General features: G+C 39.8%; 1 protein-coding gene across 4 annotated transcripts in view; it reads right to left on the reverse strand.

Annotated features, from left to right (window-relative positions):
• LOC139462558 (inactive phospholipase C-like protein 2) overlaps window positions 1-19,386 on the reverse strand; it is a 220,729-nt gene that overhangs the window by 140,677 nt on the left and 60,666 nt on the right. Inside the window, exon 1 of one of the 4 annotated variants that reach the window (XM_071244379.1) lies at window positions 3,270-3,312. The exons of the other annotated variants lie outside the window; for them this stretch is intronic. Coding sequence (XP_071100480.1) covers window positions 3,270-3,288 — 19 coding nt within the window. The 5' untranslated portion in view covers window positions 3,289-3,312. Of the gene's footprint in view, window positions 1-3,269; window positions 3,313-19,386 lie in introns of those variants that run through there. 4 annotated transcript variants of the gene reach the window in all.

A 19,386-nucleotide genomic window follows, 5' to 3' on the forward strand; every position in this document is an offset into this window, starting at 1 on the left:
ACTTGCCCACTATTATAGGCTTGCATGGGCAGTATTGGCCATATCTGTTTCAGGGTCTGTATGACTGACTCCAGCCTCAGCAGCACGTACAGATATCCCTCAACTCACTCAAAGATATCCCTCAACTCACGCAAAGATATCCCTCAACTCACTCAAAGATATCCCTCAACTCACTCAAAGATATCCCTCAACTCACTCAAAGATATCCCTCAACTTACACAAAGATATCCCTCAACTCATCCCTCAACTAACTCAAAGATATCCCTCAACTCACTCAAAGATATCCCTCAACTCATCCCTCAACTAACTCAAAGATATCCCTCAACTCACTCAAAGATATCCCTCAACTCACTCAAAGATATCCCTCAACTTACTCAAAGATATCCCTCAACTCACTCAAAGATATCCCTCAACTCATCCCTCAACTCACTCAAAGATATCCCTCAACTCACGCAAAGATATCCCTCAACTCACTCAAAGATATCCCTCAACTCATCCCTCAACTAACTCAAAGATATCCCTCAACTCACACAAAGATATCCCTCAACTAACTCAAAGATATCCCTCAACTCACACAAAGATGTCCCTCAACTCACTCAAAGATATCCCTCAACTCATCCCTCAACTAACTCAAAGATATCCCTCAACTCACGCAAAGATATCCCTCAACTCACTCAAAGATATCCCTCAACTCACTCAAAGATATCCCTCAAATCAAGCAAGCAATATCTGCTGTGGAAGCCAGCTGAGAATGATAAAAAGCACAGTTTTCATTTTCTGTCTTGCAATATAACAGATCCGAGCGTTTGGGGGGGATAAGGAGTAGGGGGGACCTAACTAATGTATTAAAAATCACAGCTGACGCATAAGTAACAGCAACTGAATTCATCAACGTTTGAAATCCTCACATCAGATCTTAGACAACCGACATCACTCAGTCAAAAAGATAAATTGATTTGTGATAATTGAAGGAACCAATTCCTTTTCAATATTTCTTTTGACAAATCTCTCAGACATTATTTGACAAGCTATCACTCATACATCTAAATCTGTTACTTTGAACACAGAAACACATTGAACACACTATTTGTGACCAAGATATGCACAAAAGTCATACAAACATTGTACATTTCACTATATGTAGGTCAAGGAAATGCAAGGAACACATTTACCAAATTGATTAAAAACTGGCATCACTTTCAGAAGTTTCAGAGCATAAAATCTTAAGAGAAACAAATGAATGGAGAGACATGAACGGAGATATGAACGGAGAGACATGAATGGAGAGACATGAACGGAGAGACATGAACGGAAACATGAATGGAGAGACCTGAACGGAAACATGAACGGAGAGACCTGAACAGAAACATGAATGGAGAGACATGAACGGAGAGACCTGAACGGAAACATGAACGGAGAGACATGAACGGAAACATGAATGGAGAGACATGAACGGAAACATGAATGGAGAGACATGAACGGAAACATGAATGGAGAGACATGAACGGAGAGACCTGAACGGAAACATGAATGGAGAGACCTGAATGGAAACATGAATGGAGAGACATGAACGGAAACATGAATGGAGAGACATGAACGGAAACATGAATGGAGAGACATGAACGGAAACATGAATGGAGAGACATGAACGGAAACATGAATGGAGAGACATGAACGGAAACATGAACGGAGAGACATGAACGGAGAGACATGAACGGAGACACATGAACGGAAACATGAATGGAGAGACATGAACGGAAACATGAATGGAGAGACATGAACGGAAACATGAACGGAGAGACATGAACGGAAACATGAACGGAGAGACATGAACGGAAACATGAATGGAGAGACATGAACGGAAACATGAACGGAGAGACCTGAACGGAAACATGAATGGAGAGACATGAACGGAAACATGAATGGAGAGACATGAATGGAAACATGAACGGAGAGACATGAACGGAAACATGAATGGAGAGACCTGAACGGAAACATGAACGGAGAGACCTGAACGGAAACATGAATGGAGAGACATGAACGGAAACATGAATGGAGACACATGAACGGAAACATGAATGGAGACACATGAACGGAAACATGAATGGAGAGACATGAACGGAAACATAAATGGAGAGACATGAACGGAAACATGAATGGAGACACATGAATGGAGAGACATGAACGGAGAGACATGAACGGAAACATGAATGGAGACACATGAACGGAAACATGAATGGAGAGACATGAACGGAGAGACATGAACGGAAACATGAATGGAGAGACATGAACGGAAACATGAATGGAGACACATGAATGGAGAGACATGAACGGAGAGACATGAACGGAAACATGAATGGAGAGACATGAACGGAAACATGAATGGATAGACATGAACGGAAACATGAATGGAGAGACATGAACGGAAACATGAATGGAGACACATGAATGGAGACATTAGATGAGAAATGAATGGAGAAATGAATGGAGAAATGAATAGAAACATAAACGGATCCACGAACGGAGACATGAATGGAGACATGAACGGAGACATTAAATGAGAAATGAATGGAGAAATGAATGGAGAAATGAACAGAGACATAAATGGATCTGCGAATGGAGACATGAACGGATCCGCTAACAGAGTCATGAATGGAGACATGAACAGAGAAATGAACGGATCCATGCACAGAGACTTAAATGAGCGACATGAACATAGATATGAACGGAGAAATGAGCGGATCCATGAATGGAGATATGAACAGAAAAATAAGCAAAGAAATGAGCGGATCCACAAACGGAGAAATGAATGGATCCACGAATAGAGACATGAAAGGAGAAATGAATGGAGACGTGAGCGGATCTACGCACAGAGACTTGAATGTAGAGACATGAATGGAGATATGAACGGAGAAATGAACAGAGATATGAACGGAGAAATGAACGGATCCACGACTAGAGACATGAATGGAGAGACATGAACGGAGACATGAATGAAAGTTTGAATGGATGATGTTTGCAGCCTTTTTCAGAAATCATAGAGTAGTATAAGGCCAAACAAATACAGTTTAAGCTCTTTTCTCACACATTGACTTATATGCCTGTGTACAACTCCCAAGAATGCAGTCAAACAAACAAAGTCAACAAGTGTTAAATGACCATGGTCGTTACAGAGCAGGAATATTGCAGCATTACACAAACAAACAAACAAAAAACTCCCCTCAGAATCAATGACCATGACCGAAGACAAAGTGAAGTTGCTGTCATACCTCTGTCCCATTTCCACATTGCAATGTCCCAGCTCCCACCAGACAGAAGTGCCCACCTACATTAATCCCAGACGGAGAAGGGTCAGTGTCAACATTCTAGTTTCTACAACACAGATAAACACTGGGCCTCGTCAGTGTGCCTACCTGGCCAGGTTGTATAGAAGCAAACAATATAACTCAACCTGCCTGGATATCCACAACATTCTGCATTGTAGGGAAGTAAATATGCCTAGTGTTATCAGTCCAATAAACACAATATTAAAGCGTGATTTCATTGCGAGATATTTTTTCCCAAAATAATAGCTTCCTGGTGCAGACTGTTTGAATGGCATTTGTGAAATCTGACAGGCAAGATTTTCCTGTATAGATAAATAGAAGTACATCATCAATCCAACAATAAAACAAAAGCAACCAGTTTCCTGAAAGTCTCCATTATGAAAGTAAAGTTTGAATGGAATCAGTTTGTCATGTGTTTACACAACAGATCAGTCCCTGCTGTCAACAAAGACTCAGCGGTCACGGAATATTTTGCAGAAATGCCTACTCGGTGCAGAACTGTACCTATACAGCAGAAAATCCCCTTTTGTGCAGAATTTGCTTTTATCTGCCGCAGAATTCACTTGAGTCAAAAGCTGGTTTTAAACACATAAACAGATATTCATGCTGTTTTGAAGTGATGATCACTTTTGTACAATTGCTTCCCTAAAGTGCAAGTGATCTCCAGATTCACTTCAATAAGGTATTCTAGCCGTGGATAAGTTTTTAAAAAAAATGCCTGCCACATGTTAAACAGTGCAAAAGTACAAAATTCACAAAAATTAAACTTAAAAGTTTCGTGTGCAGAATCATCAAAATTGGCTGCAGAATGTTGATTATTTTTTAGCTGCGGAAACGCCAGGACTGACAGATATTCCAGCACTAGAACAGCAACAATATTGCTTTTGAATTTTTTAATGAGTAGTTTACACAATACATGTTTTTCCTTCGGATGAGAGGCAAGCCATATATGACTGCAATTAAATGACAAGCGTATAAATGACACACTTCACTAGAAATCATGCTAACCCTGACGGAGTACTTCCACATTCCTGGAGGACACCCAGGAATGTCCATGCATGATTGAATTGAGAAGTGCTGTTCCGGATCATTTAGAATATATGGTCTTGAACTTGTGATTTACAAGTGAGCCTGTTTGACTGCATGTCCTTGGCTGAACATCACCATCCTAGTGACAGAAAAAGAAATGCACACCCAAACTATTGACCCAATCTGTGCCGAGGATGACAGCGACTGTCAACAACATTCTACATAAATCTATGAATTCTCTTCAGTATCTATTTGACATATCATCATAATCACCTTTGAATAATCAGCCAATTGATTAATGATGACTAATACATAACCTCGCAGGTTCATTGACAGCCTTGGAAATCTCCCTTGTCATGTTCATTGTGTCAGCCGTTTTAAAGTTCTGTCAGTACAATCACTGACTTACTGTGACTGACTTCATGGACTTACTGAGGTACTTCTATCCAGATATTTATCATCTATTTGCGAGAGACGGACAACTCTTATCTAATAGCTAAAGCCAAAACATAGTATGAATGCTGTCGCAAGCTCTATGAAGAGTCATGCTCCAATGAACTCACATGAATTGAAAGTCAATTCTTAAATGATGACTTCCTGTAATGACACTTGGAGTACAATGACACCCAATCAGCCAGGTCAAGTTTGTCCTGAAGACTTCAAGGATAAAGGAGCAGAGATCATCTTTTAACATCTCATGGTTTGACATGGCCAGGGGCTCAAACCTCCAACCTTCTGCTCTCCAGGCAGACGCTTTATCCACTAGGCCGATGAGTCTGAGGTCAGATGACTCTTAACCAGCCTCAGATACGAGGGGTGCTCCTACCAAGACTCCAAACATGATACAAATATATGGGCTTATTCATTTAAAAAATGACCTAATGATATGTGTGACATAAGATTGCACAAGTTCATCAAAACTCATATTGTCAAGCATTGTACATCTTGCTACCAATATTTATTATTCAGCTTCTTTAATTAACACATCATTTAACAAATACAAATCCCCAGATCAGGTACTCCTGCAGAACTCGTCAAATCAACGGCGTACATGTTATTAGCTATCATGACAGACAGTAATGGCATGTTAACAGTTCTTTTCCCCACATATCAGTATGCCCTGCAGTCCTAACACTCTTAAACAACCAAACTAACAACCAAGCAAACACAAGAATCCAAGTCATCACCAGTATCCATGGTAGGAACGAGGATTTCTGAAATCAAAACCACCTCCCGTCACAATGTCAGACATTTTTACAACCTCTTCTGTTGCACAGAACATGAATCTTGCTCTGTGTCTGGCAGCAGCCACCAGAGTACACCCTGAAGGCCTGTACCTGATCCAACAGCTGACCACAGCCTGGACAACACAATATCTCTGCTGATTATCAGACAGGTGTCCTGCTGGACGTCCAACATACTTAACATCAGGAATAAAACTTTCCAGGATTTCGCTCACAAAAGGTTTTTCGAAGTAGGTAGTAGAAGCAGTACTTAAGGATTATATTAAACACAACTTAAAAAGTGAGAGGTGGTCAGGTAGCCCAGTGGTTAAAGCGTTCACTTGTCACGACTAAGGATCAGGTTCGATTCCACACAACGGTACAACGTGTCAATTCCTGGTGTCTTCTTTCATGATATTGTTGGAATATTACTAAAAGCTGCATAAAACCACTCACATTTCCACTCATAAAAGTAAGTGCATTTGGTTTGATTCAGTATTTCAGTTGCATCATGGCGTGTCAGCTGGATGTTTGACGAAAGTCCACTGTGATGCAGGTCCCAGATGATGACTACTTTGGTGAAACCCACAAGTATGGTCATGGTGCCGATAAATCAAGGATCAAAATCGGGATTCAAACAGATCATAGGATTCTTGCACAGATAAGGGATGCAACCCTGCAAGATGGACCATCTTCACAACAACATAACCATTGATCTTTAAGAGTACAGTTCATAGCAGGCCCCCCATCTCCATAAAAAGCCTCCAAAGGATAAGCTCATACCACTTACCTAGCCAGCCTTTCAACAATGGTAATTCAAAATAAACACTCTGATGTTTCAAAGACATTTTGGCCAGCGGCTTCTGTATGTAGGACTGTCTTTACCATGTCGTTCTGCTTACAATGCTGTGAGAGACTTAATGATTTTTGTACATACACTGATACTTGACCAACACCCCACCCTAAGAAGCCGAGCCCGTAATGCTGTGTGGAGTAATTAGACAAGCATGTGGATGACGATAACTCCTGGTGCCGTTAGATGGCACCACACCCAGACAATCAAGCAAGGATATCAGTTGGTCACAATCACAACTATTCAGAGTAGCCCCAGGTTTGATTCCCAACGTGGGTACAATGTGTGAGGCCCATTTCCGGTGTCCCCTGCCATGATATTGCTGGAACATTGCTAAAAGCGGCATAAAACCATACTCACTCACTATTCGGAGCTGCCTACCCACAATTGCATCAATGTGTCATAGCTTTACTTTATTTGCATATTTAAAAAAAATTATGCATACAATGGTCACTTTTCATAGTTTTTTTGGTTGTAGGCATGCCAGAAATAATGTGATCTTATCTAAAAAATATATATCTATCTACCAAATAAAAAATAAAATCAACATGGAGTCCAGAACAATGATTAATGTCAGATCGGAAGCAATCTAGACTTGAGTTGAATTGATTTTATAATTTATTCTCTTGGGTCATGGAGGCAGACTAGTAGGCAACATTGATAACTTTTAATTTACTGATGAGAAACCATCTGTGTCTGCCTTCCGTTTTGATGCCATCTTTATTTAGCTTTGGTTACTTAAAAAGTTCAGACTACCTGAACAGGTTCCATACAGACAAGGCAAAAGAAGGATGGCGTTTTCAAATTCAATATCAGTTCTCAGAAAGCAACACGGTCATGAAGGACTGCATAACAAAACAAAAGAACTCATTGCAAGAAAATGCATTAGGCCTGTAATGAGGTAGGGCATATAATCAATTTTTAAAAGGTTTTTAGTTAACAAAATCTGAAAAAAAGTAGGCAGATCCAACTACTTACAGTGACAAAGTAGAGATAATTTATGGATAACAACATCTTTATTTACAGTAAAGGCGACTTTTCGGTATAGATCCTTATACTGTTGTCAAGCAATACTAACTGTGGTCTATAAATAATCATTTCTGATCAAGGGAAACAAGCGAATGACAAGAAGAGCAATGCTCAACACCAAGCTGGTTACAATGACACACTGTCCGTCTCCTGGCGTGACCAGCCATTCAAGGAATGGGCAGCTCTCCTAGCAAGCATCAGTGGTCCTCGGTGACTCTACAGGGTCACATGGATAGAATATCACTTGAGACCTTGACTTTCTTTTACACTATTTTAGTCAACTTGTACAACCACTGATGAACGAGTGAGTGAATGAGTGTGTTAGGTTTTACGTCAAAATTAGCAATATTTCATCTATACAATAGCAGGGTCACTAGCAATAGGCTATACTTTATAGCCCTGGTCAAATCATTTTGAATGATGAGGGAATGAGTGATACACTGCCTGACACTGAGGTGCCAAAACAAGAACCAACACTGTCAACACAAACATCACTGTGCCAAAACCTTCAGAATTCTGGAACAATGAACCAATAAATCTGAGTGAGTGAGTTGGGACTGAAGCCGCTTTGAACAGTATTCCAGATATCTAATATGGGAGGAAAGCCTGAAGTGATGCAGGTCTCACAGCGTTTAACACTTTGGTGAAACAGGCAGCACAGGTATGGTGCTAACAAACTTACAAACATGATTGAGACAAAACCGGGATTCAAACCCACAATCATAGGTTCCTGGAGTGCCCAAGGGACGCAACTATGGGGCTCCTGTTCCCCCTAAAACTCCTGATGCTGTCATCCATAATATATTGGCTGTAATGGAACCAAGAGCAGATCATGGCTTCTGCTCAATACAAAATTTGTGATGATGTGTCGAGACCTGTATTTACAGAAAATATTTGCACACATGTCCAATATGTCCAGGGTAAACACGACGTAATATTGGCTCCTTTGAAGGTAGGAAATAATAAACACCTTAATATTTTCTTGTGAATAAGCTTTTCGTATGACACTATGCAGCAAATTTGTCATCTCGCTGAAGTGATCAACTCTGAAGACATCAAATATTTATGCATTGTGTCGATCTCAAATAACAGCATCATGAGGAGAATAAGGAAATCCCTTGAATAAATCTCTATTGTTCAAAGTTCCTGTGATGTTGACTTGCATGTTTCAATCCCATGTGTTTCACTTATACTGAAACATGACTACAGCTTCATATTCTCATCATAACATTTCACAACAACTTTTTTCATTAAATTGAAATTCATGAAACATTTTTTTTCTTCTTTTCTTTAAGATCTTAAGGAACTGTGAGTCGTTATTCTCATAAAATACAAAATAAAATCTGTAACTGAATTCAAATTGAAAAGATGTGTTATTTTAAATGAAGTTTTATTTTTCAAGCATTAAGAAAATACGAAATATTTAAATGAACTTCATTTAAATTAGGAGAGATATCGAAAAATCTCACTGAGATACCTCCATCCAAGGTAAAACTAAACTAGAGAAAAACACATTAGAGATGCAGGTCCAATTGCCGACAAGCCATTTATCAGTTGAAAACATCATTTTAAGGGCCAATGAAAAAAACATCCCTCACAAATCCTACAGTCACAATCATCTCACAAATTGAGCACAAAATGAAACCAATCTGATTTACTACCAAGCCAAATACCCATCCTGATCATCCCAGCAAAAACGAACAGATTTCCATCAAGATTTGTAGCTGTTAAACAACCTAGAACACCGAATGTCATTTAGTTTAGTGACTTGACCTCCACCAGGGTGCATACAAACTCCCTTCTACAACACTTGCAAGTGCTCCTGAAGCCAGGTACCATATACACACCATTCTATCCAATTACTTCCACAATGAACATTATGGACATAATACAATGAAATCATCCTCCAATATACCAGTGATCTGGTCGACAGTTGTTCTGGCTACCTCGCTCGGTAACAATCACAGTGTAGCGAGTTGAGAGGAATATCTGCACATAAATGTTATCCTGTTTTATAGAAGTTGGATACGAAACAGATACTAGCATCCTCACATCAAATACCAGCATTTATTGTCATAGTAACATGTGGAGCTGTTAAATCGTTTTCCTGCTCTGTATATTCCCCTATAAGACTTTATACTCATCGATCATATTCACAAGAATGGGAGTATGGCAGTTCTAGTACCATGGGGAAGGGCGATCTCGGGGATTCATTGTTGTCTGAGGCTGCACTCTGGAACATTTCACCTATATGACTGCGGTCTGTAAACAATCAAGTCTGGATCAGACAATGTTGTGATTGACATCATGAGCAACAATGCACCCAATTTGGATATGATGACTGAGCTTGACCACCTAACCCATTTTGTACCTCTTAACCTGGTCATCAGGTGATATATATGACTGCGATCATTGGCCTTTGTCATGCAATTGTCTATGCTCCTAGGAACACATTAGGTACTGCCTGAAGCAACACTGTGAAGATATCCTTTGGGAGCTGGTGCCACGGCATATGAGTTGCCTCCCCTGGAATGTCTTGACAGCAATACATGGATGGCATGTTACAACATCATTAGTTGCAGATGGACACTATCAATATTTAACAGCCTTATAAATGCTAATTATTGTCAACTCTAGAAAGAACTTTACATTCTGTATTTGTCCAAGCTATACTTTAGTTTCACTCAAAAACACTTCTGACAACTACATCTCCAAGACACCTCGCATGGTGGGGTAGTTGAGTGGTTACAGTGTTGGCTCATCGCTGATATTAACAATATTCCAGCAATATCACGGTGGGGGACACCAGAAAAATGGGCTTCAAATTGGACCCATGTGGGGAATTGAACCCAGGTCTTCGGCATGACAAGTGAACACTTTAACCTCTTGGCTACACCACTTAACATAAAATAATCAAATCAGGTTTAGGTTCTAGGGAAGAACTAGACTTTGTACTGTGAACTACTCATAAGCATACAGGAGCTTATTTTCGGATCAAGTTTGCCATGAAACTGCAGACACACATAGATATGTATCTGTTATTGAGAAAGCAAGTTGAGCTTCAAGTAGGCAGACTATCGGTCTTTTTCCAGGCTGTGGTTGGATTTTTCTTGGGGAAAAAATGATGACACACAAGACAAGATTCCTCATGTAAACGATGTCTGCAATTAACTTGTTTTTCATCACTGTGCCGGCCTTGCTGTGTGGCAATCATCGCATCAGTTATACCTGACACAAATACTGTAGGATAGTGGTCTGATGATGCTATATTTTACTGCCTGAATTTAACCAAATTCTATCTGGTCCATCTGTTCCATATTGAATCAAAGGCCCGGTAAAGTATCACAGTGGAACAATTCATTAAAATGTGTTTCTCCTTTGTTGTTTAACCCCACACACCTGTATTCCTGTTATGAGATGGAAACCTATAAATAAGCAAATCTGGACCGGACGATCATGTGATTGATACAGGAACAGCACTCCACACCATTCATCGGAGTATCCTGCAATCAACCAAGTCAGAGCCTGACCGACTGATCCAACAAGTCACCTCTCACTACCAGCATCGGTTGCTCAGGACCAATTCTACCCAGAATCCCATCAGGAAGCAATACAATTACAAATGTACATTGATGCTTCATCATACACCAGGTATGTATTCCACTGCCATGTAATAGGATGATGACATAAAATGATGAGTTATATAGATATTGGTTGGGTACTGCAGCAGTAGAATCTAACATTTTCAGTCCACTAGTCCTATTGACACCTGAACTATTGGACTGCTTGGCAAGGACTAAAGGACTAGTGCCATTTCTAATTCTGGTACCCTTATTGGGTAAATGTCGGTGGCTCGCCACATGTTTCTGTGATGTGGCTGTTCATCTTGATGGAAAACGACAAGGCAGGACAGTGGTCTTTTTTTGTTCACAGGATGGGCATTCTTTAAGAAATAAGCAAATTTCTAGAATTTGCTATGAAAATTAGCACGTGTTGCTATGATTGAGAACAAGGCTTTGTTCATCTCAGCACATGCATGTTTAAGATTTACGACAACACTAAATGCATAGATAAGGAAAAAATCTCGTCCTAATAAACATGGAACTATCCTTAAGAATTACAAAGCCTTTGTGAATATTCAACAGGATTGTTAGCCTGTATTTGTGTATAGACGGCTATTTCATCAGCAGACAGCTGCAAGATGACAAAGTTAAACATTTCTGAGATGATATTCAATGTGAAGACACACTGACCTAGCAACACCTAAAAGCATGCATTTACAAGCTACGGCCAAGAGAATGAAATATTTAACAAGAGGATTCCATTTTTTCAGGAATTTGACAAATCCATTGAATTTTATATCTTTGGTATGTTCTCTTAATCAGATTTTCCCAGCTGTTGTAACAATAAACATTCAAATGCTTGGAAACATCAAATAATGTTAAGAAGTTTTATTCTGGGCATAAAATTATATGTTGAAGTCATCCTATCGACTGGCTCTGTGAGTCTAGCAAACACACACGCATAAAAATCAACAAGAAGAACATTTGTTATCAACAAGCTTGCTATCTTTGGCAGACAATCACATTCATATTCCACTTCCCCCAGATCCAGGAAAACAGTAACAATTTGTGTTAATGACACCAATGCTTTCATTTCTTCTCAAGTCTGATCAGTTTGCTTATTTATCCTTGACAGAAGTGTAGTTCCTCTGTCAGGAAAGGTTGGCTTATGTTTATTTTGTGTTTATTTGTGAACATTGAAAGGTCAGGTTGGAACTTCTTGTATACCAAAACAGCGAAAATACTTGCAACAGGTTAGATTTTCTATTCCTCCCCTGCTGAAATGCACACCACGGCTTCCCATGATCATTGAAGATTTTAACATGGAAGACCATGGTTATCTTAGACATTGCCATACAACAATATCTTCAACTAATACAGTAATCACTAGACAGAAACCAAGTCTACCAAACACAGTGACATCATTAAGCTCATGGTCTGTTCTATACCCTAACATCGTCATCTAACACTAATACCTTAATGACAACACCACACTCAAGTCAACCAAGCACTGTGACATCATTAAGCTCATGGTCTGTTCTATACCCTAACATTGTCATCTAACACTAATACCTTAATGACAACACCACACTCAAGTCAACCAGTGACATCATTTAGCTCATTTCAAGCTGTATGTTAGGTTTAAAACTTGTTTTCACAATGCCTGGCGATGAATTCATGAAGATAGTTTTGAAACAGTTTTAGAAAGTAGTGCAAATTACTTCCTATTTGGTCCTGTTGAGAATTTACTGATACCCAGAACCTTGAAATGATAACATTGGTGAAACTAACAGAAAGCAACTCACATTGCCTGGCCTTCTGGGAAGTACTTGGATATTAATGTCAGGCAAGTAGGCTGGTGATAATCTATATTCCTGTTTTCTATTTCATTCCACATGCCTCCAGCTTATTAAGATTATCTTCTTCCAGATTTGTCAGAATCAATATTTTTTAATCTTATATAGGCATTAAGAAGTTGGTAGTTCAGAGAGACACAAGATATATTGATTTCAATTTCTGTAATCTGTCATGACATTTTTTGGCACAAAATTGTGCCCCTTCATCAGGTGAATGATGTTCCTTAATCCGGTGAATGAGGCCCCTTGATCAGATGAATGAGGTCCCATAATCCAATGAATGAAGCCCTTAATCCGATGTATGAGGCACCTTAATCAGATGAATGAGGCGCCTTTATCAGATGAATGTCTAAGGTCCCTTAATCCGATGAATGAGGTCCCTTAATCCGATGAATGAGGTCCCTTAATCCGATGAATGATGCGCCTTTATTAGATGAATGAGGTCCCTTAATCCGATGAATGAGGTCCCTTAATCCGATGAATGAGGCGCCTTTATCAGATGAATGAGGTCCTTTACTCCGATGAATGAGGCCCCTTTTATCAGGTGAATGAGGTGCCTTTATCAGATGAATGAGGTCCCTTAATCCGATGAATGAGGCCCCTTTTATCAGGTGAATGAGGCGCCATTATTAGATGAATGAGGTCCCTTACTCCGATGAATGAGGCCCCTTTTATCAGGTGAATGAGGCCCCTTTATCAGATGAATGAGGTCCCTTAATCCGATGAATGAGGTCCCTTTAATAGGTAACTGAGCCCCCTTTGTCAGATCAATGAGGTCCCTTAATCCGATGAATGAGGCCCCTTTTTTATTATTTGAATGTGGTCCCTTAATCCAATGAATGAGGCCCCTTTATCAGATGAATGAGGTCCCTTAATCTGATGAATGAGGCCCCATAATGCGATGAATGAGGCCCCTTTATCAGGTGAATGAGGCCACTTTATCAGATGAATGAGGTCCCTTAATTGGATGAATGATGCGCCTTAATCCGATGAATGAGGCCCCTTTGTCAGGTGAATGAGGCGCCTCTATCGGGTGAATGATTATAAAGTCTTATTATTTACAACAACACAAATATATATTCTCAGTGTAAACAATCCTCAACCTGGAATATCATCAAATGGTTAGAGGATCATATACAGTAAAAACATACAAAATCGGTTTGGAAACTATCTGATCACTTCGGATGAACTGGTCTTCAGTGCCCCATGTTTGTCATAAAGGTTAGACCTGGATGATCATAATGTCTGCTGATGGTATCACTGCCACTGTTGTTTTCTGGTCGGAACTTTAGGAGTTGCTCAACTTGTACCCAATCAGTTACACTATTGTGAATAAGATAAGCGTAAAACAAAATTTAATTATTTACTGGTCACTATGATATAACAGCTACAATAAAGTGGGCTAAAACATTCACTCACTGACTGTAAGCTGGCCGATGGATACATTGAATTTGCAACAACAATTTCACCAAAGTCATTGGGATTGGCCATAGACCACAAAAACAGGACTTGTCCTTCTGAATCGCAAGTGATGCTTACAACACTTCTATTACCTACAAGACAGCAAAGTGCATCTGTTTCATGGAACTTCGAAGAAGTCGTAATTAACCCTGAAAACCCTGCACGCACTGGTGCAAAATCACTTGCTATTAAATCTAACTGACATGTGCAAGAAACATGCCAGGATCTCATGCTGTAGTCACAGGCATGCAGATATTGGCTTGTTTGTTTAATGCTGCGCTGACGCTATATGATGGCAGACTAATAATGAGTTGAATAACAATCCCCAGTCGGGGCAAGGTGACACCCAGTCAACTTGGTCACCGAACCTGACCATCCGATCAATTAGTCCTTCCTCTTATGACCAGCATAGGTCGACAGGGAGCAATTCTAACCCGGCATGGGTATGCAAATAAACATCACTGCTTGCATGGAAACCCAATAGATCTGCAGTATATCAGTCTTCATCAAAAACGTTTGAGTATATAGGCACAAGCTTGTCTCTTGGCATCATTTCCAGTGAGTGTAGTGTTGATGTATGGACTATTATTAGCAACGTGTATTAGACAAAACAAAACATTTGTAGACTCAGGTTGTGGACTGGTGGATGGAGATGCAGACTGGGAAGGATGGGTCGGATGATGTCCACACGGATTAGTATTGACATATCCATCTTCCCAAATCCATAGGTCCACAGAAATATAATTATTCAGGGTTGTAACTGAACACAAAAGCTTAAGTAACCCAAGATAAAATGCCTTTGTAATGTAAAACAATGGCAACATTGGTAAAATTGTAATATCTGCAGGAATTTGTACTAGACCCGGGATAGTAAGCTGGTATTAAGTTCTAACCATGCTAAAAAATGGCTGTACTCGTTGTTAGAGGTGTTTAAGCGGATCGGGTGGTCAGACCCAGAGACTTGGTTGTTTGAACATCATGCTGTCCCAAATGCATGGATCGATGATCACAATGTCAATCACTGCATTATATGGTCCAGATATTGACAGACTGCCATGATATTGCTGAGTGTGGCATTAAACAACAAACAAAGTGTTTCTGTTTTTGACTCAAAATAAAGAAAACATTTGCAAGACCAAACAAACTTCTCTTCTAATAGTTAATAAACAGGTTGAATTTACTGACACAGTATCATTTCCTACCAACCACAGAGACTTCTTATATTACAGATGTTCGACATTATTTAATGACCACTGATGAACAACTTCTTTTCCTAACTGTCCTACCAACCCGTTGACCTTGAGACTTCCTTCCCATTATCAAGGTCAAATACAGGTGACCTTGACCTTTCATTAAAGCAAGATCAAGTATGGAAAAACTTAATTTGAGTGAGGATGAACTGGCTACTCAGATGGTAGAGAAAGGTCAAGTTCAGAGAAACAAAATCTGGATGTGGATGTACACATTATTGGCTGCTCAGATGAAATCAGCAATACCCCAACATGACCTCCTCAACCCTTCCACCACACCCATGGATTAACTGTCAGACGATGGCTGCTACCAATGGTATCACCAGAACAATCCATGATCAAGCACTAAGAAACCATCGGCATCAAAGATACAATCTTAGATATTTTACCAAGTACATGTATAAGCTCATGGCCATGAATTGCGGTGTCTCCAGAAACCAATACCTTTCTGAGAAAGAATCGATGGTATAAGATACCCACATCCAAAGTACAACAACAGCTGACACATACTGACACATCAAAGCCTTCAATGTACAGCCGGTTCAAAGATGAACACTTCAACAAAAACTGTCAATCTTTGAGAACGAAGTCAACATCTAAGCCTCCCAGATCTTCCACTGCACAAACCAGATCCACCTTCTTCAAGAAGGAAGACATGCAGAATGCTCACTTTAATACACAAACACACTGGGATTAAAAGCCTTAATTCAGCCATTCAAGCAAAACCAGCCATTTCATCGTTCCACATGATTCGAAGAGAAAGTGAGGAATTCAACAATGGCAACAGATTCCAAGAACCTGCCATGAACTTGGATGAATGTCTGGACACTAAATGCCAACATGAATGTGAGGATATGTATTTCTTGAAGAAGGAATCCTGAAGAAGGACTTATTTCACCATGAACTAAGCTGTGCTCATCATAATGAAGCTAATTAACACTGTTCCCAAATGTCATAGAAAACCTTCAATAATCACCGATGCTGCCATAACTTTACCATTATCCAATCTACTGAATCCTGTGAAAGAGATTCTCTTTATGAAACTGATGCCTGGTTTTACAATGAAACATCAATATATCTGCTCAGGGACTGACTATTTTATATTCTGCAAGCTGGGATTTTTCTGAAAAACATATTAAAGCCTAAGCTACAAGGCCCTAAAAAACATAAAACAAGACAATCAGAAATAATCACTGGATGTGTTGTGGAAAAAAAATGCTATCAGAGAAAAACATTGTCTCTAACAAAAACCCAGCCCCCTTAGTTATCAAGAATAATAAATGGCGTTTCCTGTAATCTCTCCCTACAATGAGTTATTACATAACAGGAAGTGTTATAAATGATAATAATGTGGTACCATTCCGCAATATTGTTCATCAACTCCAGTCAAATTCTGATTCCACATATGTCACCAGTTGACACCAGGCTTCGTGTCAACCTCAACAAACTGAGTTTTGACATGTTAAGCACCAATGAGATTCCAAATATTCCTGTTCATGATTTTTTTCAAAGATGATGTGATACCATGCTCTGTTAGGCCCTTACTCCTACATGCCAATTCTGCAGAGCAAACTTCCCAAGATGTTTCTCCTGAGTGTATTAAACCAGGCCTGCCTGACTGTCAGCCTATATCATTAGCTTCTGTCAATTCAGCAGTGACAGGTCTTGCCAGTGGAGTAGTCTGTAATCATCAAGTCTCAACCCTGCTGGACACAAGAGCCAGGCTGTCACACCAGCCCATTTAAAGCACTTCCATATCCCAACCTCAAATGTCATGCTGTTGATGAGTGAGTATGGTCTTCGGCATGACAAGCGAACACTTTAACCAGTAGGGTACTCCTACGCCGCTGTCAATGATGAACTGAGGACACATTCTATGCCTTGAGTGAAAGAAATACCAAGTTCCTGTATTGTATCTATAGAATAGTTCACTTGTAACACCAAAGGTCTGGGTTCGATGCTTCACATGGATACAATGTGTGAAGCCAATCTCTGGTGTTCATTGCTTAACATTGCTGCCCAAAGTGGCATAAACATAGAGCTCACTCACTCACTCACTCACTCACTCACTCACACCCTTTTGGAGTCTGTTCCAACAGGTTACATGTCCAGGTGCAGAAGCTGAAGTCAATATGTGTTTGCATGTAGGCCCCACAGCCCTGGAAACACCAGATGTTAGTGACTTCATACTGCACCTGTGGCAAGCAGAACTCTCGGATAGTGCAAGACTGTTGACCTTTCATGCAATCACAGAAAGATTACTTGTACTGTCAAAGACGGTGTGTCATGTTTGTGGTGACTGATGTTTGGATGACACAGATTTCCTCTATCTTCAATGAGTGAGTGAGTGAGTGAGTGAGTGAGTGAGTGAGTGAGTGAGGTTCTAACGCTATCAACCGCTGGTATGCAGTGTATGACACCAAGAATATCACCATTAGCCCATTGGGCTATCAAGATATATATTCTGGTAACCCAGAATTTTGGAAGGTTGACCACCGTAGAGATTTGGCTTCCTGCAAAAATTAAACATCTGGACTGCAGAAGGTGCAAACGAGAGCAATTTAGAGTAGGAATTAAAGAATTTTTTTCAGTTTTCAGACATATATATGTACATAGCTGGATAAATAAATAGATGTTGTCTAATCATGAAGATGAACAAAGTCTAAATGTTTGAATGTGTAAGGACATTTATGGCTACAATGCATTATCGGCCATACTTCTAGTCCTATCTGGTCCTTCGGTCCAGCTTAATCTCTCTCAAAGTAGACGAATCACAAATTTGTTGACCCTTTTCATGATCATAAAAATGAAGTAAAAAAAGTTCATCATCACAATTCCTACTGACAAATATTCTGAACATAACACTCTTAAATCACTCTCTCAAGCCAATTAACTCTCTCCTCACACCATTACTTGCCAACCATACCTTCACTAGCAACAGACAAGAAAGTATGTAGAGGATAACATATCATGTTCACTGGATATTAGATGTGAGCCGGAACACTTGAAAATAAACCGCACTAAACAATTGAGGATGATTACCCTTTAGATTGATGGCTTGCCGAGCAAGCACCTCTGGTTACTTTGATGTATCTGACCTCAGTGACAACGGCCATCATCCCAGGCATCAGTTTGGTTACATTGATAGCATCACATCTAAACTAACTTCTCAGTAATCAAAGTTTATGAGGTTAATATTCTGAAGAACATCCACTCAACCATGCCTTAACCATCCACAAAACGTAATGCCTGTGAAAATGCCGAAATTGGCTTATAACAACTGTAAACTCCCAGTGCACATCAGTCACTAACGTAGCCGCAAGTCATGAATACAAATGCGATGATATCTGGGTGACCAGTGTCAGCTTCCGTGGTGACCCTCGCCCAATCCAAGCACCACATTAAGCCATCAAAACTGAGTCTCTGGTGGGAGGTGTAAATCTTCATGCCAAGATGGAAGCAGAGTCCATCAGACAGACATTGATTGTACACAAGACAGCATAGTAACACTGGGCAAAGAAAGGGTCATACCTCAGCACAGCCAGCCAGGTCACTCCAATAGAGATTTATGTTGTCAGACATTTAACATACTACAGCATTCTGTCCAGTAAGAAATGAAAACGGATATAAAACCAATTTAGGAATCAGCATGGTGTTTGAAATGCTGTTTATATAAGCTGTGATGGATATAAACAGATTTATCAGATCTTACACATTCGACTGCAATGGCACATCAGAGAATGTGGTCAGTCATCAATTTTCAAGTCATACCACAGCAACCTTTAAATAGTCAAAG

Source organism: Haliotis cracherodii, unplaced genomic scaffold (genome assembly GCF_022045235.1).
Source record: "Haliotis cracherodii isolate W230 unplaced genomic scaffold, xgHalCrac1.p SCAF_15, whole genome shotgun sequence".
Taxonomy (NCBI): Eukaryota; Metazoa; Mollusca; class Gastropoda; order Lepetellida; family Haliotidae; genus Haliotis; species Haliotis cracherodii.